Source organism: Podarcis erhardii (genome assembly GCF_964252035.2).
Source record: "Podarcis erhardii genome assembly, chromosome: 5".
In the NCBI taxonomy this organism is placed as follows: domain Eukaryota; kingdom Metazoa; phylum Chordata; class Lepidosauria; order Squamata; family Lacertidae; genus Podarcis; species Podarcis erhardii.
The window spans coordinates 81,619,700-81,647,321 of NC_138509.1; the positions used below are offsets into that span (position 1 = coordinate 81,619,700).

At 37.9% G+C, this 27,622-nt stretch overlaps 2 protein-coding genes across 4 annotated transcripts in view; one reads left to right on the top strand and one right to left on the bottom strand.

The window, feature by feature from the left end:
* Positions 1-3,526, bottom strand: part of IFT80 (intraflagellar transport 80) — a 65,132-nt gene extending 61,606 nt beyond the window's left edge. Inside the window, exons 1-2 of the mRNA XM_081862375.1 lie at positions 3,339-3,526; positions 1,660-1,769 (exon numbers count right to left, since the gene is read on the bottom strand). Of these exons, the coding sequence (XP_081718501.1) occupies positions 1,660-1,699 (40 nt within the window). The 5' untranslated portion in view covers positions 1,700-1,769; positions 3,339-3,526. The remainder of the gene's footprint in view (positions 1-1,659; positions 1,770-3,338) is intronic.
* Positions 3,527-4,194: 668 nt separating this feature from the next.
* The window catches only part of SMC4 (structural maintenance of chromosomes 4), a 40,597-nt gene continuing 17,169 nt past the window's right edge, over positions 4,195-27,622 (top strand). Inside the window, exons 1-10 of one of the 3 annotated variants that reach the window (XM_081862135.1) lie at positions 4,195-4,336; positions 6,189-6,375; positions 7,345-7,523; positions 8,074-8,265; positions 10,180-10,356; positions 20,976-21,140; positions 22,233-22,360; positions 24,087-24,227; positions 24,571-24,721; positions 27,346-27,510. In XM_081862135.1, the coding sequence (XP_081718261.1) occupies positions 6,246-6,375; positions 7,345-7,523; positions 8,074-8,265; positions 10,180-10,356; positions 20,976-21,140; positions 22,233-22,360; positions 24,087-24,227; positions 24,571-24,721; positions 27,346-27,510 (1,428 nt within the window). In that variant the 5' untranslated portion in view covers positions 4,195-4,336; positions 6,189-6,245. Of the gene's footprint in view, positions 4,337-6,155; positions 6,376-7,344; positions 7,524-8,073; positions 8,266-10,179; positions 10,357-20,975; positions 21,141-22,232; positions 22,361-24,086; positions 24,228-24,570; positions 24,722-27,345; positions 27,511-27,622 lie in introns of all 3 variants that reach the window. The other 2 variants (XM_081862136.1, XM_081862134.1) reach the window with 2 other exon arrangements.

Here is a 27,622-nt window from a genome sequence, read left to right on the forward strand (position 1 = left end):
TTTTCTTCCACACTTCAGTGCAACAGATGCTGTTAAACTCTGCATAATTTTCCTAACTCAAGCAGAAGCAAATACATGGGCAGAAGGATTATTGCCCCTCCTCAAAAACTGTGCTATTTTCTCAAGGAATGTGAGAGTTCTGTTGGATAAGACCAAAAGCCTATCTAGTCAACCATCCTGTTTCACAAAGTGGCCAACCAGATGCATCTGGGAAGGCAACAAGATGATTAGACTGACCAGCTTAATTGAGAACATTCACTTTAGTTGTGAACATGTTAATAGTAATTTGTATTTTACAAGTGGGGTGCCACAGTTCCTGATACCTTTTTTTTTTTTAATTCTCTTACACAGATGGGATTATTCTAACAGCCCTTAAGATGCTGTTCAATGATAAGTCTTCTATCTTCCCTGGCTGCACAACAATATCAATATCCATTTGCTCAAAAACAGTAGGTCTGATGTTACTGCCTGAAACTGGACCGGTTTTCATGTCACAGTAAATGACAGTTAATGGGTTTTTGAGAATGTGCAAACCCTGTTTAACTCTTCTCCTAGGACAAGCAAGAGCAACACAGATAGCTGAGTGCTATCTGAATCAGGTATCATAGTTTGCTTTCCTTACAACCCTTGGCTGACAATCACTGTTTGTTTGGAACTAACGTGAAGTTGGTGAAGGTCCTGTGTGAGTGTCTGGAGGCGGTTGGAGGTTGGATGGCGGCTAACATTGACATTGAATCCTTACAAGACAGAAGTACTGTTTTGGGGGGACAGGAGGCAGGCAGGTGTGGGGGACTCCCTGGTCCTGAATGGGGTAACTGTGTCCCTGAAGGACTAGGTGTGCAGCCTGGGGGTCATTTTGGACTCACAGCTGTCCATAAAGGCACGGGTCAATTCTGTATCCAGGGCAGCTGTTTACCAGCTCCATCTGGTACGTAGGCTGAGACCCTATCTGCCTGCAGACTGTCTCGCCAGAGTGGTGCATGCTCTGGTTATCACCCGCTTGGACTACTGCAATGCGCTCTACGTGGGGCTACCTTTGAAGGTGACCCGGAAACTACAACTAATCCAGAATGCGGATTACTACAACTAATCCAGAATGCGAGAAGCCAAGTTACAGGGAACCAGGCAGAGGGCCTTCTCAGTGGTGGCACCTGCCCTGTGGAACGCCCTCCCAGCAGATGTCAAAGAGAAAAACAGCTACCAGACTTTTAGAAGACATCTGAAGGCAGCCTTGTTTAGGGAAACTTTTAATGTTTAATAGACTATTGTATTTTAATATTCTGTTGGAAGCTTCCCAGAGTGGCTAGGGAAACCCAGCCAGATGGGCGGGGTATAAATAAATTATTATTATATTATTATAAACAAATCACACTGATACCAGGTTTAGACATAACACTAAGCCAGGGATTGTGGTTTGCTGCTCGCATTCACACTAAGGGATCAAAGGCAGTTTACCACAATATGTAAACTGGATCATTGTAGGACAAAGCGTATTGTCAAAAATTTTGTGTCTTTCTAACAGGGTTTGCGCTCTGAGAGATACAAAATTTTATTTTGATACATTTGTGATTTTTTAAAAAACCACATTGTTACAAGCACTGAGAAATATCAGAACATTGTCAGCTATGCCTATGACATAGGTTTGAGATGAACAAAGGATATGTTTTGGTTCCTTCAACAGAGATGTCTTTAATCTCATTATGATTTCTGTTATTGATCATCCAGTTGCTACATTGATAAAAAAATCTTCTTGGTTGCACAGTTAATACCTGTAAAACACATACAAAAAAGTAACCTGTACTAAAATATTAATACTCACATTTTAATCAATCATTACCTTCTCTGGCCCAAAGTGGTAATGCAATGTGCTACAGATTTATGCATAAAGATGAGGAAGTGTTTGTATTAACTTTGCAATATAGTCAGATACTTTGGGAAAGCTCTGGACCCATTCCTGGCAATAAAATGCTAAGTTACAAACAACTGTTGGAAGAAAAAAATGTTTACAAAAGGTTCTGCAGAAATAATGGACTTTAGAGAACTTCTTCAATTGCCATAACTCCCATTAATGTAAATTAATGGACACTTTCTTATTCACAAGAGAATATGCCATTATGCACAACATATGCCCTCTAACCTCTTGGGATTCCAGCAACATAGATACTACAACCCACCAAGGAGTTACTATGCAAGGATTTAGCATCAGAAGCAGGCCTTGCAATGATTTGCAGTCTTTTGGTTCCTGGCAGTCGACTACACAATATTGGTTTTGAGCCTATTGTGCTTTATTGTTACTGATTTTGTTCTCAATCATTGGCAAAGCTTTAACTGATATTAACTGACCAGACAAAGTACCGGTAACACCTAGGCAACACAATCCAATGCTTGTTTACTTAGAAGTAAGGCCTATTGACTTTAATGTGGCTTACTCTGATATAAGTGTGCAATGAATTGTAGCCTCAGAGTGAAATATAGGGTTCAAATTATAATGGACATATGGATTTTTCCCCCTTGGGAATTTGAAAAGAATGGGGAAAAGTTATTTCATGATATTTTTAGTGCAGAAAAAGCCTCTAAGTACCTTCCATAATCCCAAAGCACCAATGTAGAATAAAATCCTCATTCCTTTTTTTTTTAAAGCATGTGCTGAAAAAAAGCATGTGCTGAAACAGGGGGACAACCTGCTTTAGTTAACATCTTCCATTGGCTTCTATGAAATACTTTACTTTCTCTTATTGATGCTGATGCTCCAAATATGAGCAGAAATGGCCATGCGTAAAGATGGCTTTGCCTATGACTCTAGGACCATTTCATCGACAAAGTAACCTCTGCAATCAACCAACCAGCCAATCAATCACTGCAGTATGGGAACCAGAACATTTTGTTTCGAAGGCTACATCTGTACAACAGCAGCAGCAGCAGCATCTTCCGAACCCCGTTTCTTTTCAGGGCTTTGAAAGCTGATCCGAGTAAAACGGGAATAAAAATGAAGGGGAAAGCTGCATGTCAGGCTGTAGGCAGGCCTCCCTTCACCCCCCCCCCCTAAAATCCACTGTTGCTTTCTATCCCCGGGTTAATAACTCCCGAGAGCTTCAGTGGGGTCACCCCAAAGAAGCGACAGAGAGGACTGCAACCTGGGAGCCTGGAAAGTAATACGAGAAAGAAAGGCACCGTTGCGTACCTGGCTATATAACACATTTTTGCAAAACCTGAGCATACTAAAGACCCCGGAGGCTTCGGCGGCCAGTCACTCGCTCAGGTCTCTGGACCTGACCATTTCCCATTCCCTCGCCCGCCCGCCCGCCCGCCCGCCTCACACCTGCTCCTTCCTTTTTTACCTGCGCAAGGTGAGCACCTAGTCCAAGCGCACAGCGCCGTACCTCTGAGAGGCACTCGCAGCGCTGAGGCCTCTGCTCCTTGTCTCCGCGCCCGCTTGCCAGTCAGGTATTCCCGCTCCAAGAGCCCTCAGAAGTTCGCCTTTCTGGCCAAAAGTACTCCCTCCCTCCTCAGCACTGTTGATGCCAACCGTGAGCGGGAAGCCGTTCGGTCTCTATAGCGACTTCCCGCGAGATTTCTCGCTCCCCCCCCACCCCCCGCCCGCGAGGTTTCGTTACACTCTCCTTCCCACCTCAGACCCTCCCAGAGCGTGTGACGCCGGCCGTGACGTCAGGGGGCTGACCTGTCAAATTTGTATTAAATGCTTCAATATTTTAATATATCTCTCTATATACGTATAAAAATCAGTTTCTCGTTATTCCTCCGCTGCTACTGTATGCTCTATTGGATCTTGTTGCTAGGTGACCGATTCCGCCTGTCCGATTATTCGCGGGAGGGGCTCGGCTCCTTTCCCCTTTTCGTTACATTTGGATATTTTATATTTTAATCCTATGTTCAAAAGCATTCTATACGCACGTACACATATACGGTATACTGTATATACTTCTCTATTTTTTGGAGGGGAGGAATGCTGAGGAAAGCATGACGTGACAACATTCAACCCCGCCTTTCCGCTAACTAACGGAAAACAAGATGGCGGCGCGAGAGGGTTTTCCCCCCCTCCTTTTTCCTCTCTTCGTTTTTTTTCCCCTCCTTTCAAACCTGTGGGAAGCCGGCCCCTTTTTTCATTCCCCAGCGTGCTTTGCGCGTTTCTAACGAATTTCGTTACGAGTTTGCCGTTTGGGCGCCATTTTCGAGTGTAGAAGCCGCCAAGGCTGCAGGCAGGAAAAGGGAGCTTTCCGCAGCTCGCGCCGCAGCTACGTTGGGAGCGCCGTCGGCCCTCGCTCCAGCTTGCCTGTTCTGGGCCGTGGATGGGGACGAAGTACTCTGACTCTGCCTGGTAAGAAGACCTTTTGGGGGGGAGGAACTGTTGTTGCTTTTAGGTTTTTGCGGGAAGAGAGTTTTGAGAAGCTTCCCTCCCTGCGGTTAGAATGGAGGCTGAAACTTTCAGTAAGGTTCATGGACTTGGCTGGCGCTTACTGGTACTTGGGAAACTTGTTCGCTTTAAAAAATTTTTTTTTCTTAAATATTAAAAGCAAAACGCCCACAAACTATTCTATGAAGAAAAAGGCGGCAGCCTTCTCTCTCTCTCTCCCTCCCCTCCCCAAACCGGCCGCTTTTTCCTTCTCCCCCGCTTTCCCCCCTACCCGCCTCCGTGGGGGTGGGGTGAAAAGCTATATTTGCTGGCGATTTCCGTTGCTATCGGTACAAGCAAGTTAGTCTCCTTCCATTCGCTCCTTGCATTTTTTTTATTTTTATTTTTTATTTTTTGCTGATTTTGGTATAGGCTGTCAGAGACGATTTATAATCATAATTTTCTTTTAAAAATAGATTCTCCCCCCCCCCCGTGATTTTTATAGTCGCCTGAAGGATTTAATTCTTAGCCGTTGGAGGGGTGAAGTAGATATTTCCCCTTCCCCCCTCCCGCGAAAAAAAATTACTTCAACTGGTTGCTCTCGGTAAAGAGGCACGTACGCATCGGAGTCTAAGGGGAGGGAGGGCTGGATGATTCCAATGCATTCTTAAAGAGCAGGCATGCCAAACTATTTATTTTTTAAAACTTCTGCGTTCGGTTCACAGCAAAGTTTTTTTTTTTAATTTTCATTTCGCGGCCCTGACCTGATGAGTGATATTTGGCAGTAGTAGGTCTGTAAGTGCTTTTAGTAAAGCACCACTAATTAGACCCCCTTGATTGGAAGCAAGCTACGAAGGGGTGGGGTGCGGGGAGGAGGTGATGGATTTATGAAGGGTAAAAAGCCCGATTCATTTATTAGGGCGCTTAATTTCCCACAATACTTGTGAGATAACGTGCATAAATTAAAACAGCCGTTGCTTTGCAAACCTATTAACGTTTGAAAGCCAACGTCACTTCTTTCAGTCGGATTCCTTTGGACTCCTGGAGGCTATAAATGTCAGTGAAGTATAACTATTACAGTATCTTTCCTGAGTATGCTATTGGCTTAAAGAGAACGTTAATAAGCCTATTTAATTATTGGGTGTGGGTAAAATTAATACAAAACAGTCCGCATCCTATATGCATGGGCTGAGATTTTTTATTTAATGTCAGTTATTTGAAGAGGTCTTTTGAACATGATTTTAATAAACCTTGATTATGAGAAGCAAATTAACATCTCCCCTTTCAGCCCCCCCCTTATGTTATATACTTAAATATGGGCTTTCTTGAATTACTCTGTAGTCAGGTACCAGTAAAAAAAGGTTGTCCTCATTTCAAGTTTTACAGTTATCTTCATTGGAATAAAAGAATGAGAACACATCTTGTTAAGGACTATTAAATTATTTAAGCAATACTAGACTAATTCTTGAGTCTTGAACCTGAACAGAATCCTTTAAAAATAATTCAAATAAAGGGCTGGAGATTACACTTCTTTATTGTAAAGTGATTTCTGCATTTAAGGAGATTACACCTGTTAATTCTGGTTAATAAAATAGGCAATATTTTTGTTTTCTATTAAATTAGTTAACTTTTTAATATATTGAGTTAATATGACAGTTGTAAATTGTCACTTACAGTGGAGAATGGGAGGAGAGGTACTACATACTTGTCATAATAGCTTGCCAAATTGCAAAAGTAACCCACATTTTAGATTAATATTAGACACTGGACACACAACTTTATCATTTTTTAATGTAATATTTAGGTCATTGGGATTTTTTCATTTGCATTAACAAAGACGATAACAGGGCTTCTGTAGTTTGGTTGTTTGGAATCGGAACAGCTAACTGAAATCATGCCAAGAAAAAGAGCTAAAATATCTACAGCAGCCCATCACAAAGGCAATGAACCCTTGGATGACTCCTTCAGTGATGGGGAACCTGAAAAAGAAGCCAATATGCACACCCCTGAAGTACCTCAGCAAGGTCAGTTTCTCTTCATCTTTATATATTTGGCTCATAAACTTGGCCGTGGAGGTGTCCTGCTTAGAAGCTAGGACAAGTCCAATTTTGCCTTTAACTCTGTGATGTTTTCCACATTAGTTATAAATGTTTCAGGTTAATGTGGTGTTAGAGGCAGTATCTGTCTTCTTATTCCTAGTGTTTAGCCTGTACTCCTTATATTGTGCCAGAAAAGCAAGAAATGATTTAAACAGATAAAATTTTGAGGTGGTGTGAGAGTAGTTGTTTGCATCTTGTGTGTCCTTAGGCAAGTACTGTGTATATTTTAAACATGTTTGAGCTTTGCATCTTGTATTGAGAACGTCTGCATGGAAACGAAGCCGTAGGCCACATAATACAGTACATTGGTCATCAGACATTTAGGATTTTATTGGTGAATGGGTTAAAAACTGAAAAGTGACACCAACAAATTATTCAAAGAAAACGTTGCCTCAATGAGTTAAAAATTTGTTCTACGTCTTCTTGAAATCTAAGTGGCCAGTTTTCTCTGTGTGTGACAAACTTCCTGTCTTTGAGGAATAGTGCTGTTGCTGTCATTACAGCTTGCAGGGCATTGTGCAGAGATCCTCAGACCACCTCCTTTACAGTGTACGTAAGCTCTGAGCATGCCTGAAAATGCAAGTCTGTAGAAAAAGTTGTTTTCTTTGGATTTGTATGGATGAAAGACTCTTAGTGCCAGCATATTACTTTGAAAATGTTGTGGCTTTAAAGTACAGTTCTAGTGGTAGAATAAGTTCGCTTGTAAATGGAAGCAACGTTCTAGATCCTTTCCCTAGTAATTCAGCCTGTGGATAGAAATATGTTGATTCTTGTATAGTAACGGTGTTACTGGAAGGGGGGATTCTTCTGTTTTTACTACAGAGATGAAATATTTGTAGGTGTATGTAGTCATTAAGTTTGTGTGTCTTTCTGCTTTTGTTTGGAAATTTCTAGCAGTCTCAGACGGAGTAGTTGACAATCGCAGTTTAGAAGAGATTTTGAGTAGCATCTCTCCTCCCCCACCTCCAGCAATGACCAATGAAGCTGGAGCTCCTCGTCTCATGATAACTCACATTGTAAACCAGAACTTCAAATCTTATGCTGGGGAGAAAATTCTAGGACCGTTTCATAAGGTATCTTTCTTTTTTAAGTGACTTCTAAGTTGAGGTAAGACTCTTTTGACTTAGCTGGTCATAGTAAAGTGAAAATTACAGATTGCTAAGTAACATGGGGGCACTTTAAATGAAAGAATGTGAATTACTATTGTCTGTACTTCTGTTTTCAAGATCTTGCTTTCTGTGGAATTCAGCTAGAAAAGGATGCATCTTTTTCTGTTATGAATAATTATCAATAATTCACTTATACAATATGAGTTCATGTTAATTTGAAAACATATCGATACCCTTCAAGTAGCTAATTATAAACATGTTTCTTTGTAACATTTTGCTTGCTGAATGCAGCTCATTTTGCAGAGTTCACAGGATAAAACTTCAGAAATTTGAGCTAATAGGAGGTGTCTTTGAATAGGTTGTACTTTTTACCGTTGGCTGTAAAAACTAAGCTTTCCAGTAGTTCACAATTTCCTGCACTAGGTGTAATGATATTTTAAACTGTCTACAACGCAAAGAAGCATAATTGCTAGTGGTTATTAAAGTGGAGTGCTTTCTTTTTTCTATTATACAGCGTTTTTCTTGCATTATTGGACCAAATGGCAGTGGAAAGTCCAATGTGATTGATTCTATGCTCTTTGTTTTTGGTTATCGAGCACAAAAAATAAGATCCAAAAAACTTTCAGTTCTGATCCATAATTCTGATGAGCATAGTGATATTCAAAGTTGCACAGTAGAAGTTCATTTTCAAAAGATCATTGACAAGGTATGTTTTACTTTTGTTAAAGCTGGGGAAGGTTTATCATATAATGTCCTATATCATTTTATTGAAACATTGTGCCTTTCTAGTTCTCTGTGTTAGAGTTCTGAAAGGTATTTGATATACTTAAAATCTAATTCTGTGCATGTTTACTCAGAAGTAGGTGCCACTGTGTATTGGGGCTTAGTCCCAAATAAGTGTGCATAGGACTGTAGCAGTGGAGTTCCATTTCTGCTTCATAAGTATATTTAACTTGAAAAGTATTCTTGTCTGTACATATTACTTACGGCAATGTAAAGCTTATTCTGCTTTCAGTTTAAAGTATGTTTAAGCTAGATAAGCATATTACAGGAATTGCTGTAGAACTGAAAAGGTTTTATATGTTTCAGGCTAGATACAGGGTTGTGTGTGGTGTATATGTAAACTATAAATGTACTCTGAAAGACCACCTTAAAGTCATCATCCTTCCAATATCAACATACACTGACTTAAAATAAATTTTTAAACTAATTTTTGGTATGGTTTATTATAAATTACAAACCTGTAGACACTACATATCTGTTTAAAATTACATGATTTGCAAATTTTTTATATTTCCCCTTTCACAAGGGAAATAAATTTAAAAATTTAAAAAAAAATGTCCAGTAGCACCTTAGAGAACCAACTAAGTTCATTCTGGGTATAAGCTTTCGTGTGCATGCACACTTCTTCAGATTCACTGAAACAGAAGTCACTAGACCCTTATACAAGGGTTAGTGTTAAACTAAATTCAAATCATTTCTCTTACTTTTCAAATTTGTGTGTGGGTAATATGTTAATATTGGACAAAAATGGACATCCGTGTGCATTTTTAAAAATAACCCCAATTAGCTCAATAAAACATTACCAGGTTAACTGTCCAAATAGTAAAACCAGGAGGGGGATTCTTTGTACACAACTGGGGATGCTGTTGTGGCTGTGTGTGGTGTTTTTTTTAATTGTCAGCATTGGTGGTGTAATGAGCTGAAAAATAATATTTTAAAATATATATTGAAACACTATCCTTCTAAATTAATACACATTTAAAATAGAAATAATACTCCATTAAAGCCAGCCACAATACAGTCATATCTAATCTTCCATTTATGCTTTTTTAAATAATAAATCACTTTTCCATAAGTAATTTTTCTGTGGATTTTCATTGGAACAAATTTAAGCTCTCAAGGAATTAGGCTAGGAGGACAAACAATTTAAAAAAATATTTTGTGGGATAAAATTTCATAGAAAAATATTTTTGCATTTTTTGAATATGGATTAAAACATTGTATGTGTGGCTTGTCAAAGATCTGCTTAAGTCCATGCTTAATAATTTGTGTATATTTTTAGGGTATTTTTTTTAATAAAAAAGATGCTGTATTCCCAGTGTTTTAAAACTGCCTCTTTAAAATGGTTAACCTTGGGTACTGAAGGTTTTCTTTGCTGAAAATTGGGAGTAACTTCTTTGAACTGATAGGAAACTGCTTTGCAAGTTGACAGGAAGAAGATAGGAGAAGGGTATCTGTTCTACAATATGGTGGTAGGCAAAAGACTAAGGCTACAATTCTATTCATAGATATTTTGGATTATCCCACAAAACTGTGTTGTGATTGCATATTTTTTCAGAAGTAAATATTAGTCTGCACATTAAGTTGTTGAAATCATATCCTACTAAATTTAGAAAAAATGGAGAAGTTCTGTGTTTCCAAGACATTATCTGACAACAAAAATGCTGGCCAGACTAATAAAGTGCATATGTTATAAGATTTATTACGAGTTTTAATGTCAGAGTTAGCTAGGATATAACAGATTTTTGAAAATAAATTATTTAATTTTGAAATCTTAGGTAGACCTGTGGCTTAAAACTAACAATTGTTTTTCTGGGTTTGTTTTCCTTCAAAACAGGAAGGGGATGATTATGAAGTCATTCCCAACAGCAATTTCTATGTCTCCAGAACAGCCTACAAAGATAATTCTTCTGTGTACCATATCAGTGGGAAGAAATCAACATTTAAAGATGTTGGGTTTCTACTTCGAAGTCATGGAATTGACCTAGATCATAATAGGTTCTTGATTTTACAGGTAATTCTTTGAATAATATTGTTACTAAATTATTGTTTTTCTAACCGCATTAGTTTAGGTATATCGGAGTAAGTATTGTGTTCCAGAAACCTTACAGTACTCTAGCAGCACATCATGATTTGTATGTCATAGTAAATATGCAAGTCATTATATGCTGCTTTAGAATTTTAAGGAAAATAATCTTTTCTGGTATTATGGGGGTTTTTTTTTGCGTTGTAGGCAGACAAGTGAGTAGAACAATTGTTATACTTGTTCCGCCCTAGCAGCACGTAAATATTGGTGTAGTGAGATAATCTTAACCCCAATATTATTGTGCTGCTTAAGCGTAGCAGGGATTAAGCAACATTGTTGTTTCTTTCTGTCCTACATGCCATGTTAATTCAGTACTGAAATGTATAGATATTAACTACAGTATATGGTTGAAATGAACATTGCCATTTTCCTTTGACATCTTGACATTCCTTTGACATCTATTGCATGAATAGATACAAAATTAACCAAATCATGCACTCTGAAAGATCAAATTTCATCATTTACAAATAGTTTAAATTTTCACAATATTGCATGATGGGACCATTTATAACTGAATTTAACAACAAATATTCACTACTCATGCTACTTAAATAAAAGTTTCATATGTGACACAAACAATTCCTCTTCTGGGAGAAAATTGGTGTAACTTGATATTTTCTAATTTCCACTTTCTGTTTCATGATTATGGCGGAATCCCCACACTAATCACCAGGGAAAGACTTGTAAGAAACCTAGCTTTTTGTTACAATTATATATATAGTAATATAAAGTATAAGTAAAATTTAAGTTCAGTTAAATGTACAAGTACTGACACACTCAAAACCTTTTTCTTCAATGATAACTTATTGTGATAGCATGGAATCTTAAGAACAAGTACAAAGTACAGATTTTATTTGGAATTCATTCAGAAAATGTCAGGATACTATAGAAGGGCAAGCACCAGAAGTTATAAAGGTTGCAGTGGAAGGGTTGGTCTTCTGTACAATGCCAGCAAGCGTTGGGAATGTTCTTTGACATATATGTTGTGTGGCCTGTGTGCCATTTGAAGCATGGCTCTGCCTACAAGCACTCTGATGTAAACATGTACTGTATGCTTAAAGGGTATGGTCTCATATATGTATGGATACAAGCAGTGTTAAAAACTCATATAAGCTAATCGCCAGATGGCACCTTAAACCTTGGTTACGATTGCCACAACAGAAAGTCTAGGTGCCATCCTCCACCCCACCCCCCGTGAAGTTTGTTATTATTAATTTCATTTCTATACTGCTTTCTCTTCTAAAGAAAATTTCTCAGTGTGGTTTACAGCACATTAGAACATCAAATAAAACAACCCAGAATAAAACAAATTCAAGGTTGAAAGAAAATATTTCAGATCCTTTTCTAAGGGACCTTTTGCTTTCCTTGTATTTATTCACCTGTTTAATTTATATATCTGCCCCATAGCAGAAGTACTGAAGAAAGCCAGTGTGGTAGAGTGGTTAGAGTGTTTGACTAGGACCTGAGAGTGTTTGACTAGGACCTGAGAGGGTTCAAATCCCCACTCGGTCATGAAGCTCACTGGGTGACCTTGGGCAAGTCACAGCCTCTTAGCCTACCTCCCAGGGTCGTCGTAGGGATTAATTTTAGAGGAGGGTGAACCATGTACTGTTTAAAGAAAAAGGTGGGATATAAATGCAGTAAATAAGCTCTTCTGCTTACCTGCTTAAGAAAGCTGAAGCCAGAAGGTAATGTCAGTCGCCAACCTGGCATCTAGAGATCTCTATATAGTTGTAATTGGATTTGCGCCAGTCACAAACACACCTGGCACCTGGGGGATTTCTAGCACTGGATACAAGAATTTGTTTAGATTTGTTTGTTGCTTCCTTTTTTACCATATTCAGACAGGATCAGATTTTAATTTCATTGAACTTTGAAGAAATCAGACTGGTTTTATAGTTAAGAATAAGAAACCGTAACCTTGTGTGGAATTAGAGTAGCTGGATAAATGAATGCTCATTCTTTCAATATTTGCACAACTTTCATTTAGCATTCTTTTTTTTCATGTACTTCATTTAATTGGTTACTTATTCATTGTGTCATAATGGGAATGCGTCATAATGGGAAGGTATGCTTCTCAGAATTGTTAAAATCAATGAATGAGTGTCATCAACCTGCACATTTTAGAAGATTAATAATAGTTAGTTCCTTCAAAAAATAATAAATACTTGTTTTCACAATTAGCTATATAATATGCTAAAAGACCCTATTTTTTAATGCCCCAGGTTAAATAATGTACAGATTTATTACCCTATTCCAGCTCTTTGAATTATTTGTATTATATAAAGAGGCATTATTTTCTAAGCACCCATACCTTTATAACTTATGATAACCTGTATGATTGGTTGGCAAGCTACATCCTTGAATGGTATTATTGTTTTCATTGGGCAACTGAGTAATTGAAATGTTGCTTATATTTGATTTGGTAAGCGATAATATGTACTATTTCTGTTCTAGTTTCTTTCCTTCTATCTCTCAAGTTCAAAAATGGGATATAACTAAATGCAAAACTAAACTAAGTTGATTTTCTGAAGCTTTCTGTATAGTACTTTCTAGAACATTTGAAGGCAAGTGGTTTGGATTTAAATCTAGACAATCTAATTAAGAAAATTCCTAATCTTAAATCAAGTTTCCATTTGTAGTTTAGATACTTATTAGACCAATCTACACACTAAGGACCTAACTATAGGCTAACTTATTTTAACCTCTATGTAGAACTAATATAGTTATCTGGAAGATAGTACCATTATTAATAAATATTTAGGTAGTGGTTTGGCAGAACGGAAGGCAGTCAAGCTTGTTTACCCAGTGCCCTGCTCACCCTCTCAGGTCTCACACTGCCAGGGCAGAAGTAAGAGCAGAGCAGCACTCTTGTGCTTATACATCTTCAGTTTTGTGTTGGATTTTGGCTTTTTTACAGTTTTCTTCTACAGTGGTACCTCGGGTTACATACGCTTCAGGTTACGGACTCCGCTAACCCAGAAATAGTACCTCGGGTTAAGAACTTTGCTTCAGGATGAGAACAGAAATCATGCAGTGGTGGCGCGGCAGCAGTGGGAGGCCCCATTAGCTAAAGTGGTGCTTCAGGTTAAGAACAGTTTTAGGTTAAGAACGGACCTCCGGAACGAATTAAGTACGCAACCAGAGGTACCACTGTATTGGAAACAGTTGAAACAAAATTGACTACACTAACTCTAGGTCTAGTGTAGTTTTCTTCCTGATTTGGGGGCATGTCGGGGACTAGGAAGACTTTACATCCATGCCTTCCCTTCCCTCTATCTCTGGCACTCCCCCTTTTCTGCCTTACTGATGTTGGAGCTCTAACATTGGTAGGGCAAGGCCACAAGTTTCCAGTCAGAGCTCCCTCTCTGAGGTTGTACCTCTCATTTAGTGTAGGAGTTTCAATGGCTCCTATAGCCCAGGCATGTCCAAAGTTCATTTCAGTGGCTCAACAATCTAAAAAAAGGTCAACAACTGTGGTTGGCCCTTTGGTCCGCCCTCACGGCCCTTCACTTCATCAAATCTGGCCCTCTTTGAAAAAAGTTTGGACACCACTGCTATAGTCTCTGGGATTCTTCTTCAGGGGTCATAGGATAGCAGGGCCTATCTCTTAGAAAAAAGTTATATGAAGCATTGTTTATTTAACTAATAACTTACTCTTTTCTCAAAATTTTGTGCCTCTCTGTAGTAGTGTGGTAACTAGAAGTTAATGATGCACAATATACCAAAGAATTGGTTAGTATTTTTTATTTTAAACTATGGATTTTTCCCCTCAGTGCCATTCTGTATACCTTCGAAGAAACTGAGCAAGAACCTTTACTTGCAGGTTAAATGGTACTAAATGGCAATGTGGCTCAGAAGGATGGGTTTATAGTCGAATAGTATTTGTCCATCTCATGCAAAACTAATTTTCATGTGTGGTTGGTAGGTAGAGATATAAAAAGGGACTGTTTTTAATGTGTTGGCCTATCAGGATACTTAGCCCATTTGGACTCCACTTCAGGCAACAAACTAAATTGGGCTGGTTCTACATGAACATTCATTGCAGATGACAGAACCCAAGAGAGATCAATGGAGGTTTCTGTTCCTGCATGTGGGGTGGGTATCACTAACTTTACTTTCTAGCTAACTTGCTTTCCCAGCTGTGGACTGATGCTCCAGAGGACCCCATGGGACTTTTTTGTATGGGGCAGTGAAGGGTGGAGGCTGACCATGTTGTACAAGTGGTGAGCCACAGAAATGACTCTATGAATACCTGTTCTTAAACAAGCAGCATAAGTTTAATGCACAAGATGACCCCTGTGGGTACGGCATCTGCTATGACTTGCTAGTCTTCGGCTACCAGTTTTGGACTCATAATAAATTTTAGCTGGAATCCAGAGATCCCCATGCATAAGTGGAAAGGGCTTCCACTGAGAGAAGGATTGCCTATTCTTCTACCATGTGCAGCTCTTCACTTAATGTTGAAGCTCACTGTTAACTGCCCCCTCCATGTTCAGCGGGTGTGAAGTATATCAGAGTTTAGGTGTGCCTGAAAAAAAATCTGCAAGCAATCCTTTGGATCTCCTGGTATGTCCCACAGAGGAACTTACGGTCTGCAAATAAAAACATCTTGAAGATCCCAGGCCACAGAGAGGTTAGACTGGCCTCAACTAGAGCCAGGGCCTTCTTGGCCACGGCTCCAATCTGGTGGAACGCTCTGTCACAAGAGACTAGGGCCCTGCGGGACTTGACATCTTTCCGCAGGGTCTGGAAGACAGAGCTGTTCCACCAGGCCTTTGGTCAGGGAGCAGCCTGACCCCCCTCCTCTGGCAATCTGCACAGAATTTTGCTTAATGGTTGCCATCAATTTGATTTTAATTAATTTTTATAATGAAATGTTTTTAGAATCGTTGGATTATTTTGATTGTTGTTAGCCGCCCTGAGCCCAGCTTCGGCTGGGGAGGGCGGGATATAAATAAAAATTATTATTATTATTATTATTATTATTATTATTATTATTATTATTATTTATTATTTTCCCAGCCAAAATATGTGAATGTAAAGATGTAATTATAGTTCTTGACCTCAGCAGCTAGTTGTTTTTTCTCGTGGTTCTTACTTCACATAGAATAGCAGCTTTATACACAAACTGTTTGATACTGTGTCACATGATCTATATGGAGAGGGTTCCGGATTCTAGCTTATAGGTAACTTGGTTCCATTTACTTCAGTGAGTCTTGGATGCAACTGTCAGTTTTATTATAATTTTAGGTTTGTTTTAAGATACTTGTATTATATTCATCTTTTCTTTCCCAGTTTATATTAAAAGATAATCTTATAACTAAAGTTATATTTTATTTTAGTTGTCTACTATCCATGATACTTGAAGAAAAAATGTTAAGTTAGCAGTTATTCTGTAGCATCTTTGCTCAGCTACAAATAATCAATTTTAAAATGTGTAGTAAATTTAAAAAATAATTTTAATAAAATTTTGATTACATTTTAAATGCATTTTTCTTGAAAATCATCTTAGGTTTGAAACCTTTGGGAAAAAAATTTACTTGTCTGCATTTTAATAGAAAGAACAACTTTAAAGTTGCATGATTCAACCAAATTCATCATTTTAATTCCCTGGTTCTTATAGTTAGTTAAACTTTCCCCCATAAAAATCAGTGACACCTAAAAAAAATGCTTAACATTTAACTGGATGAGGTTCAAATGTATTTGCTAAACACCACCACACAATTTTATAAGTTTAGCTTCAATGTATACTTATACCAGTTATGATTTTTGTTAAAAAATTGCCATTATTCTTGCTTTAAAATCACACAGGTTCCTAAATCTGCACATCACAAATTGAATTTACTTTGTACACAATGCAGCTTTTAACAACAACCTAATTTCTTAAAACTGGTAAAAGATAAAACTCTGAAGTATGTCAGGGTGTACTCAGATCAATTTCAAAAATATTGCATGTTTATGGTATAATTTAAAAGTAGAGGATTTTTGGTTTTGCATGTGGTGAGTTTTTATTTTGTATGATGTATGCTAACATCTATTACTGAAACCAAACAAAACTTAAGAAAAATCTGCCACAGTTGAATAATTGCAGCAACAACAAAAACTTGAGTTTTCCTGACAATTTACAAGTAGCTTGTATGCCTCATTTAAAAAAATTACACAAGCAGTAAAATATTGTTCCTGTCGACTATTACACTTTCATTTATTTTTTGAACATGTAGTACAGAGACTGTAATGGATAGCTCTTACAAGTCTATCAACAGATCTCTTAATCATTTATGTGGGATAGTGGTTGCTTTCATTGTTTCCTTCTCTACTATAAAGGCATATTGGAGCTTGTGCAGTTTAAGCATAGTCAAGTCATACTAACATGCTTTTTTCAATGAAAAAGTATTGAGCACTTTCTTAAGTCTCTCCCAGTGAAAGCAAATATATTTTTAACAGTGCAATTCTATACATGGCTACTCAAAAGCAAGTCCTACTTAATTCAGTTGAGGCTTATTCTGAGGAAACTGGGTATAGGTTTGCAGCCTAAAATACTGCACTGTGGAGTCTCTACACATTTTAAAATATATTGTAACTGGTTTTAGTATTTTTATTGTATCTGTAAGTTTCTTTGAATCACTTGAGTAAAGTGACTAATAAAATAGCAAAAATAATGATTTTAAAAACAAACCTGTTTGATTTGCATTTCATAGAACATAATATCCAGAATGTTAAAAAGCAGTATTCAGTAATATTTCAGTAAAACTTATTTGGTGTGTATTGGTTACCCAGAGAAGCGTTTTTCTGTTGAATCTGAGGGTTGTGTCATGGTTCCCCCCTCCCTTTCTCTCTGTATTTTAAAAATAGTGAAAGTGAGTATTAAGGATTTCTTTGCTCACTCTGTTGTTGTGTGTGTGTGTGTGTGCGCGTGCGTACATGCACACACACGTATACCAAATCAAAATAAAGTATAGAAGTTAAAGAATAAAATCCATGCAAAAATACAGTCATGTATGGTTTATTAAATTATTCTTTAGTCATTGTTTCCTTTTTTAATAAAACATAATTTTATTTTAAAAAAACTAGTAGTATCCATATTAGTAAAATCCATTGTGTAAATGGCAGTTCTTTATTTTAATGATTATATCAATGTTTGAGGTGATTATAACAGTGTTATGTATGCAGTAATTTGTTTTTATAATGCAAAAATGCAAATAGCTTTGCCAGCTGAAATCAACAAGTCCTTGTCAGAAGAGTAGTGAAAAAAGGCTATTTAACACTTAATGAAATATTAAAATAATGTCAAGTGAAAGTCCCCAGTGTGGATAATTTTTATCAGGGTTTTCTGTTTGCACTTCTAATATAACATATCTAAAATCCATACTGATTTCTTTATATAATAATTAAAATAGTGATTTTCAGCTAAGTTGGGTCCACATTTATGTATTGCATAAATAATAGTGTATTTATTATTTTAGAAAATTGTACATCATATGTTTTAATAAATAAATTACTGTTTGTGTATGACTTGAGCTGCACTGAGAGAGTGGCTGGAAATGAATTGCATACGTAAGTGTATTTTATTTTAAAATCTGGATCTTTTCTTTGACTATACTTTGTATTCAAGTGCCCAGAATTTTATTTAAAAAAGTGCTGGATTCAGTGTCTTTCAATTTCTATGAGTTGGATATAAAACTTGTTGGTTGGTAATAGCTAATACTCATGGTTTCAGTAGAGAACAGGTTGTAGAGCTCAGGTAGTTTTGTCATTTCCCAGGTAGACTCTTGATTATGATGAGTTATTAGATGATTTTTCCTGAAGCTTAGTGTCTCAGTTCAACCCCACAATAATAAATGTAAGTGTGCTGTTGGGCTATATTTAGAATATTTTTCCTTTTTAAAAAGGTGGATATTCTACCATTTTTATTTTTATATAAGAGAACCTCTGTTTGATACAAGCTCAATATATTGTAAGTGTAGTTCATATGTTCATGCTATGTTCAGATGGCCTTTTTTAAAAAATAAAGCTCCAAGTTTAAAACACTATGTTACAATGAATTTTAAAAGCTAAAAGACTTTATCCACCCATCCTTGGCATGTGATTGAAGCTGATGGAGAAATGATGTCCACTGCTATTTTGCTGTTCTCTGAGAATTCTGAACTACAGTTCCTAGATGGGTTGTCTGATTTTCAGTACTAAAAGGTTATAGAACAGAATCTTCTCTCCTGGAATTGTACTAGCCTTTGGACAGACTAAAATATGCAACTTGGTTCAACTTGCACTTCACTTCCTTTTTCTTTCTTTTTTGTTCCACTTTCGTTGCATATGCCCAGTTTCATTGCTGAAATTACTTACCCAATTATTTTTTAACCAACCATTGTAATAGTTACTAATTCTAGTCTAACATCAGACTGAACTAGAGTAATATCAAATTGCAAACTGTTACTGTTGTGTAAGGAGTGGCTGTTACGTGTGGCCTGACCAGTGATGATAAAGGTTTAGCATGGCCTTAGGCATTAAACAGTTTGCCCACTTTATCTTTGTTAGCCAGATATTTTCAGGCTCCCATCTTCAAACAGAACGACTGGAAGGAAAATATATTTATTCAGGTTAATAGTAATATAGGCTCAACAGCAAGCACAAGAGCCAGAAGTCATTATTTTGTGGTACATAAGAAAGGTGAAAAGTTCATAACTGAACAGAAATTACAAAGATGTCCCAACAGTTGGCACATCTCTCCCGCCAAGCTATTAAAGACAAGACAGTAGGAGATTGGCTGTGAGACACTCACCCTCAGAATCTGTTGTGCATAACATGCATGCTTCAACTAGGCAGGTGCATCTGATCCCACCCAGAAAGGGATGGTGACAAGACCACCTACTTTGTCCAGATCCAGCGCTCCTCCTGTTCAGCCCATACCCTCTGACTGGTTGAAGTCTTTTCCCTTGACATGAGGTTCTGCACTCCACATTAGGAGAGGGGGTTGGCAGATATGCTTTCTTCTCTCTGACATCTAGAAAGAGAAGGAAAGGACCTCTTTTTTCCCTTAATCCTTGTGGGCCCTTTCCAGTCCCCATTTGCTGCAGCTTCCTCCTCTTGAGTCTGGGGCTGCCTATTCATGCCAGGTCCTGCTTGGAGCCAAGGGGCCCATGACAGATAACTGGCTCAGGTTCTAAAGTAATTGGCGTTATTTTATGTATATAATCAATCAATATTCAATCTTTCCTTAAACCTTATAGTATCAAAAACTTACTTGGCGTGAGTCTTCCTGTTTGGTGCCTATCACTGAAAAGTACATACCTTGTTGACATTCCCCTCCATAACGTAATGTAATTGCAGTAATTCAAATTATTACTACCTTTTTTAAAAGGCAGATTATAAACTATTGCATAATATCTTATGAATATTATATGTACTTGATAATAATATTTTCTTAACATGTAGATAGTCGTGAATATAGGTGTGCATAAACAAATAGCATGCTCAGCGTTTCCTACATGTTGGCAAAATATTATGGTTTCCAAGAGTGATTAAATATTTGTATTAAAGCAAACACTCTTTCTGATCCATAGGCTAGACAATAAAGTCTATTCTCCAAAGCCATAGATTGAACTTATTTATTTATTTATTTATTTATTTATTTATTTATTTATTTCTCTCTCACCACCTTTGTACTAATTTGACCTGCAGTAAACCATTGTGAGCCTGTCTTTGAGAGATGTGTACCAGTACAGGGCTTAACATTACCACCCCTGTGTGGGGTACTGGTTACACAAATTGGCTGTATTTGCATGCAAAGCTGAAACATGGTTTAGTGCTGTGTAGACAAGCCTAAGCAGAGTCCCAGTTATTCCCCTCTCCAAATTTCATTTTTTGTGAATCTTGCCTTATAATTTATGTCTGAAGTAGGGGTTCTGCCCTAAAACAAATTTCAGTTAGTTTAACAAGTCAGTTTCATAACACACAACATTGTAAAATTAACCAGTTTGCTTTAAACCATTACCCCTGGTTTAAACATAATGGTAAGTCCTGATTTTTCTTTAAAGTGAAACTAAATTCTGTCAAAGGCCTCAGCCATAGGAGTACATGTGAAAGTTAAATGTTTTGGTCAACTTTGTTAAAGCTCAGCTGTGCTGTCTACTTCGCTTCTAGTGTTTTGTGCAAATGAGGGCCAAATGGAAAAGCCTGGTCAGTTGTCCACCCTTGTAGAAGAAATTCAGTTTATGTGAAATCTAAAACAGTTGTATGGGTTGCCTCCTCATAATTTATTATACCTCTGTTATGATACTGTAATTGTAGGTATATATTGTTTGCTGCCTGAGGCACCTGTGGGTGGGATAAAAATAAATAGGGATCTCCGCCTGCAGAAAAAAATCACATATGCTTCAGTGAAAATGTCATTAACTCAGAGTTTTGTGAATTTTCCCTATTTAAGATCTCAAATTACAAACATATTAATTGAACCAATTCCTTATTGTTGTCACACTTGTAGCTAGGAGCAACTACATTTGTGGTTTTGAATAGAGGTCTTACAAAATTGTTACCAAATCATCTTTTAGGGGGAAGTTGAACAAATAGCAATGATGAAACCAAAAGGGCAGAATGTACATGATGAAGGCATGCTTGAATATTTAGAAGACATAATAGGATCAGAACGATTAAAAGAGCCCATTCAAATATTATGTCGAAAAGTTGAAATATTAAATGAACAGAGGGGTGAGAAGGTAAGACTTTGGATTACTAATTGTTGTTTTTAAAGTATAGAATAAAATAAGTATTGTGTGGAGTGCTGCTCTTCAGGATTCCATCCATTCCATTTTATTCCCCTCTTCAGCTCTTACTCACCAGCATTCAGTATTCTATGGCCACTGAATGTGCTCAGTCCTCATTAGGCTGTGTTTCTTTGTGGGAAGAACGAGAGACACAATTCAAGCTACATTAAAATTCTGGATTGCCCATTGATTCCTATAGCCTAGTCAATCTTCCATCCTTGGGGTCATTTAAAAATACAGCTTTTCCTACAGTGGAGGAAAGTGTTCTTGCATGAAAGAGAACCAATTCTAGTCCTGACTGTGTCCTAGAGTCAGTGCTGACAGAGCACTGTCAGCTTTTTCTTGGGACTTACCTATCTATTCCCTGTTTTCTCCCCTTCCCCTTTGGGGTATTGAGTCAGAAAAGGCCGCACAAATGACGTCTCAATGTCAACCCAAGAAGTAGCCAATTGAGACAATGACATGGTTCTTTCTATGTATTTTTTTATATATCTAGATGTGTCTTCCCAGATACTCCACTTCACTCCTCCTTACCTCTAGTTTCCCGTTTGTGCATTTTAAAGTTGGATTTCTAGGGCCACTGAGCATGTTCGATTGTCATGGGGCTTTTGGGAGAGTTGGGTTTTTACTCTAAAGATATTGTATACTTTTGGAAACCTTGTTAAGGTTCCTCTCAAATATCCTAACACACACCCTCTTGTATGTGGTTGGTACTGCTTCCACTATGTAAGCAATAATGCTTTCTCTGAGGATTTGAATTAATATATATAGGATAGTATTTAGCATTATCTTTTTGATAAGCCTTTGCAAGTTTCAGGATTACATTTTGCAAATACTGTGGGAGGGAGGGAACTGATATTTCCTGGACCAGAGTGAGCTGGGTGATTGCAGTAGAAAAACACAATTCCTGTCATTCTACTGGTTTGTGCCCATGGTGTGTTACGTGCTGTAAAGCTCTTGTCTTTCCTGTTTCATATAAAGTGTTTTTATGGTGTGCATATCCGAGCATTAAACCAACCATTATTTATGAAATATTCTGTCTAGTTGAACAGAGTTAAAATGGTGGAAAAAGAGAAAGATGCCTTGGAAGGAGAACGGAACAAAGCACTTGAATTTCTTTCTCTGGAAAACAAAATGTTCAGAGAAAAGAATAAGATTTGTCAGTACTACATGTAAGTAGAATCATTTGATATGATTTAATGTGTGTTCTTTACACCCTCAAATTAGATCAGAGGGAAGTGGAAGATTTGGGGTAGTTGTGCTGCTGTTTCTCCACAGCAGGGGTAGTCAACCTTTTTATACCTACCGCCCACTAATGCATCTTTCTTGATGGTAAAATTTCCTTACCGCCCACCAGTTCTCAATGGAAGGAGGATTCGGCTTGTGCCATAGAACCCCCTACCAACCACCTAGAATCCTGAAACACCCACTAGTGGGCGGTAGGGACCAGGTTGACAACCCCTGCTCTACATCATAGTAAATACAATGTGTTGGCTCTAAAGGTAGTTGCATTTAGTCCCCACTGAAATAAGTGGAACATAACTGTACCTAACTTAGTCTTGATTTAACACATTGCTTTTAGATTCAAGTGGTATGCTGCTCCTCTTAAATACATTTTATTTGAGGGGAATAGTATGGCATAGACATCCCAAAGTGATTTATTTACGGGGACATGAAAGATTTAAAATGTATGTTGCCAGGTCATCTCTTCAGTGAATTAATTTAGAAGGATTGGTGGTAGTTCCTACTTTGGAGAACTGGGGTGAGGCTCTTATTATTTAATTAAAATGTATATTTGAATACCTTGAGCAGTGAGAACCTGTGCATGACAACAAGTGTTGTGGCACTGCTAATGCCAGAGCAGCTGAAGCACAAACAAGTTGGGTGGAATACTGACTTTGCTCCATCTTCCTCTTAAATACCTATTCTACCACCTTGGTACACTTTGGCTAGCACTTGGGTGTGATGGGTCTTCATTCAAGGCTCTATCTAGGTCTCACAAGTTCTATCATTTAGTCTGGAATTTCTTTGTATAAAACTCTGGCGCTACATGGGAGTTTTCCACAGTATGAGTAGTGACTGTATTGTGGGCTGCTAGTGGTGTAAAATACTCTTAAAAAGAGTATTCACCTTGACTAACTTCAGTTGCTCTAAATTTTGGGGAAATAAATCCTCCTCCTTAATATTGCTAATTTTTTGGTTGATAAATGCGAATAGGTGATACAGTGCTTGCATAGCAAACTTTTTGCTGTCATGAGTCCTGTGAATGTCCTGGAGTGTTTGGTCAGTTCCAGAGGAGGAGAGGAAGGAGATTGGAGCGTTAAAACTAAAGGACTCTGGGGAGGGTCCTAGCAGAACGATGGAGGTGGAATTAGGACCCCAAGAAATGTCTGATCCTGGGGAGGTATTCTTCAGCTTGTATGGTGGAGATCTGGATCAGGGGAATGACCAAGTGAGTTGTTGGAAGAGTGGCCCACCCCAACTACATCAACACCCTCTGCTCTGCCAGCACAAACAAACTGTGGAGAGCCAACCCACTCAGGTGCAGAGGGAGTGTCACTTGTTGGATCAGTGTCTTAGCTCATGCTTCGCCATGTAGTTAACTTCTCATGTACTAGCTGATTTCTGTACCCTGTAACTTTCCTTACCTATGATTTGATCTAAAAATTGAAGCCTTTGCCAGAAGTGGAGTTGAGTGTTGAAGTTCTTCATCCAACATGGAGGGCCAAGAGAAAATCGGCCTTGGAAGGGATTTTCAATGGGTGAAGAGGACAAAGAAGTTGCTGTGTGTGCTGGCACAATGTTGGATCTCTCCCAACTATTTTAGTATCTTTATTACGATGAGAACAATTGTCTGCATTATCAGACGTGTGAAACCTATCTTTTTCTTTTTTAAAGTTATGAGTTGCAGAAGCAGATAACTGGACTGGAGACCCAGAAAGAAGAAATACATGAAGATACTAAAGAAGTTAATGAGAAAAGCAGTAAACTGTCAGATGAAAAGAAAGATAAGAATAAAGCTCTGAAAGAAATTGAAAAGTAAACATTAATAATTCTATTACTTTGCAGGCGTTAACAATATTTGAAATTTGCATTCATGTTGCTGTTTTGGTGCATTTTGTGCAATGAGCATGACACTTTGCTTCCTTTGTTGTTGTCATCCATCTGTCTCAGGAGACAGTGGAGTGTACCTCCAGGAGTGAAGTCAGACCACTGAGGTGACCTCCCCAGAAGGAGCACAATGTGTCCACCAGAGATACTACCCCTCCCCTAACACCCCATATATATATATATACTTTGTAAAAGTTTTTTTTAAAAAAAACTAGCTTAGTATGATCATACCGTCTTTAACTGATTGAAAAGGTATGTTTCCTCTTTCTAGAAAACTGAATAAAATCACAGCATTCATAGAAGAAAATAAAAATACATTTAAACAGCTCGATTTGGAGGATGTTCAAGTAAGGGAAAAACTAAAACATGCAAAAAGCAAGTCAAAAAAACTAGAGAAGCAACTTCAGAAGGATAAAGAAAAGGTATGCCTGTAAACTTCATTCTGATATGTTTAGGCAAAATACTATTGAAAATTGACTTCAAAAGGTCAGTGTTTGCTTCATTATGCTATCTATCTGAAAGCGTTTTCTCAATGTGCTATTAAAAATTTTAGAATAAAATCTGGAGCCCAAGCCTAAAATATTTTATACTCTGAAGTAAGACTTTTATATTTCAGTGGGATGCTTCCTAGTAGAAGAGGCCCGGTGGAGTGCAGCAGCAGCAGCAACCTTTCTGCAGTGGAATTACTGCTGCTTACTGGGAGGGGTGCAGCAGGGAGATTGGGGGTGCACAAAGCACACTGGTGGGAGTGCTGGATTGACTCCACCAGTTCATTCACACAGCTCCAACAGCAACTGCACTGTCAAGTGAGGTAGCACAGTGCCAAGTGAGGTAGTGCAGCAGCCGCTTTCCCTCGTGTCCTCTAGCCAGCCCCAGAGCATGAACTCTATATTTTGGTCTGGATTGGAGAGAGAATTGGGATAGGGGGAGCTGGAGAGCAGTGGAAAATAGGCATCGAGAGAGTGTTCCCCACTTTACACAATTTCACTTATGGGCACAGGGCCCTGGAATGTAACCCTTGTGTAAGTGGAGGGATTCCTGTATAATCTCTTGTGCAATAAAATCATTTTTAACTTTATTTATTGAAAAGTTTATATCTGCCTTGCTTGTATATAACACCCAAAACAGATTAAACACGAAACCCTTTTAACAACCATTATCGTAGAACAAAAAGTTGAAAGACAGGTGCATATTACCAATCCAAAAATGACACACCTTGTCATCTAGCCAACTATAATGTCTGCCTAACCAATAAGGTCTGAAGGCAAAAACAAAATAAAACAACACACTAAAGTGGGGGGGGGGGGGAGAACAGCCAGGTGGATCTCCTAGGATGAGGAATTCCATAATCTGGGTTGCCTCTATAAGGAAGCCACACTGGAAGAGTGGCAGATGCAGCTGATGGACTATATGCAACTGGCCGAGATGACTGGCAGAATCCGTGATCTGGGAGAAGAGAAGATGGAGGAAGACTGGGAGAAATTCAAGATGTATTTACAAAAACATTGTAATTTGGTTGAATGTTAAGAAGGATGCTAGATTATAAAAAATTGGCCACCACTAAATTAGATTTAAATTTGATGATAAGTGAGACTAAAAGAAAATATAAAAATTTTTTAGAAGAAGTGCTAGATTATATTTGAATGAGTGGACATGAGATTGTAAACAAGTTGATAATTTGTTTGGAAAAAACTTTTAACGATGTAAATGGGAGCGGGAGACGCGAGGGAGTCCAAAGAAGTGATGAAATTATGTTTGTGACAGAAGTAAGATTGTTTATTGTTTTGTGCATTTATATTTAAAAACTTTAATAAATATTTATATATAAATATATATATATATAAGGAAGCCACTTTCCCACATTCTTTGCCTCATGGCAGGGTGATACTGGCCAGTTATTCCAGAATGGCTATGCCTACCCAATGCAGTTTTCTTCATATGGGGTCAGTGTGCCCCCACATTTTTGAACCACAGAAACTTATGATGATTGCTGCCTCTGTAGCCTGTACTTTTCTACTTAGACAGGCATATTTTGCAATAGACATGGGCTACCACATAAGTGCAGGTGCTTTGCAAAAGGTTATACAATTCTGGCAGCTCTCTTGTTGGTATCTGACTAATGTGTTCTGCCAGCACAAGGATTTTTGCAAGTGTAACGGAACTTTCCTTCCCTGCACCCTTAAATCTGTTCTAGGGGTTCCACCAAGCCTCCAGAGCAGATTTGGGGGATGGTGAAGGGTGTGTGCAGGAAGGGGGGTGGAGATCTTTCACACAAGCAGAAATTATTGTGCAGATGGAATGTGTTATTTGGATAACTCCCAAAGTAGCTGAAATTGGTCTCTAGTGAACCAGTTATTGGTAAGTGATCTTTTCCTGAGTAAGAAAGGAAATGAATTCGTCATGAGCAAATGTGTCAAGGAAAAAATTGCAAAAGAGGCTTTAGTGTGTATCTTATTGCCTGAATCTTCCTGAAAAATAATAGGATACTTTTCATGTTACACCTTCATGTTGCTATTGTCAATCTAAATTTATAAAGTGTAACAAATATATTTAATTGGTGCTACTACAAGGTGCTACGTAATACCTATTCTGCATTTGTAAAACCCCAATTGTTTAGTGTGGCAGCACCTATACTTTGAAACTTGCTGCCTATAGATATCAAGCAGACACCTTCACTGTATTTTTGGTGCCTGATAATAACATAATTGTTTAGACAAGCCTTCCCAGATACTTAGAAATGCTGATACGAATTTTAATCTGTTATACTATTTTAACTCCTGTAGCTCTTATCTGTTTTAATATGTTGTGATTTTTTTCCTGATTTTATAGTTTTATCATTTGTAAACAGCTTTGAGTTTTTATGATCAAGCAGTGTATAAATTTTATGAAATAAATAAATATGAAATAATTCTTCTAAGCCACCTGTGCTATGAACAATTGTGCTTAATAGATCTGCCAGTGAAGTGCAGTTTATTTGGTGAAACTGGTTTCCCTGTTGGAGAGACTGTTCCCCAAACTGAAAAAAATAACATTACCTTTTTCATAGGTTGAAGACTTGAGAAGTGTTCCTGCCCGTAGTGAATCTGCTATTGGTGAAGCAACAGCTAAGAGAGAGGTTCTAGAAAAAGAAAAGAAAAGGGTAGAGGAAAAACTAAAAGAAGTTATGGACAGTCTTAAGCAGGAAACTCAAGGATTGCAGAATGAAAAAGAGGTTTGTACACTTGATGCATTCAGCTATCTCCCCTGGAGTCTAGAAGCAAATCAGCATAATTAAGCAAGTAATAGGCTCTCTTTATCTCTTCTCGGTCAGAACAGAAGTTAAA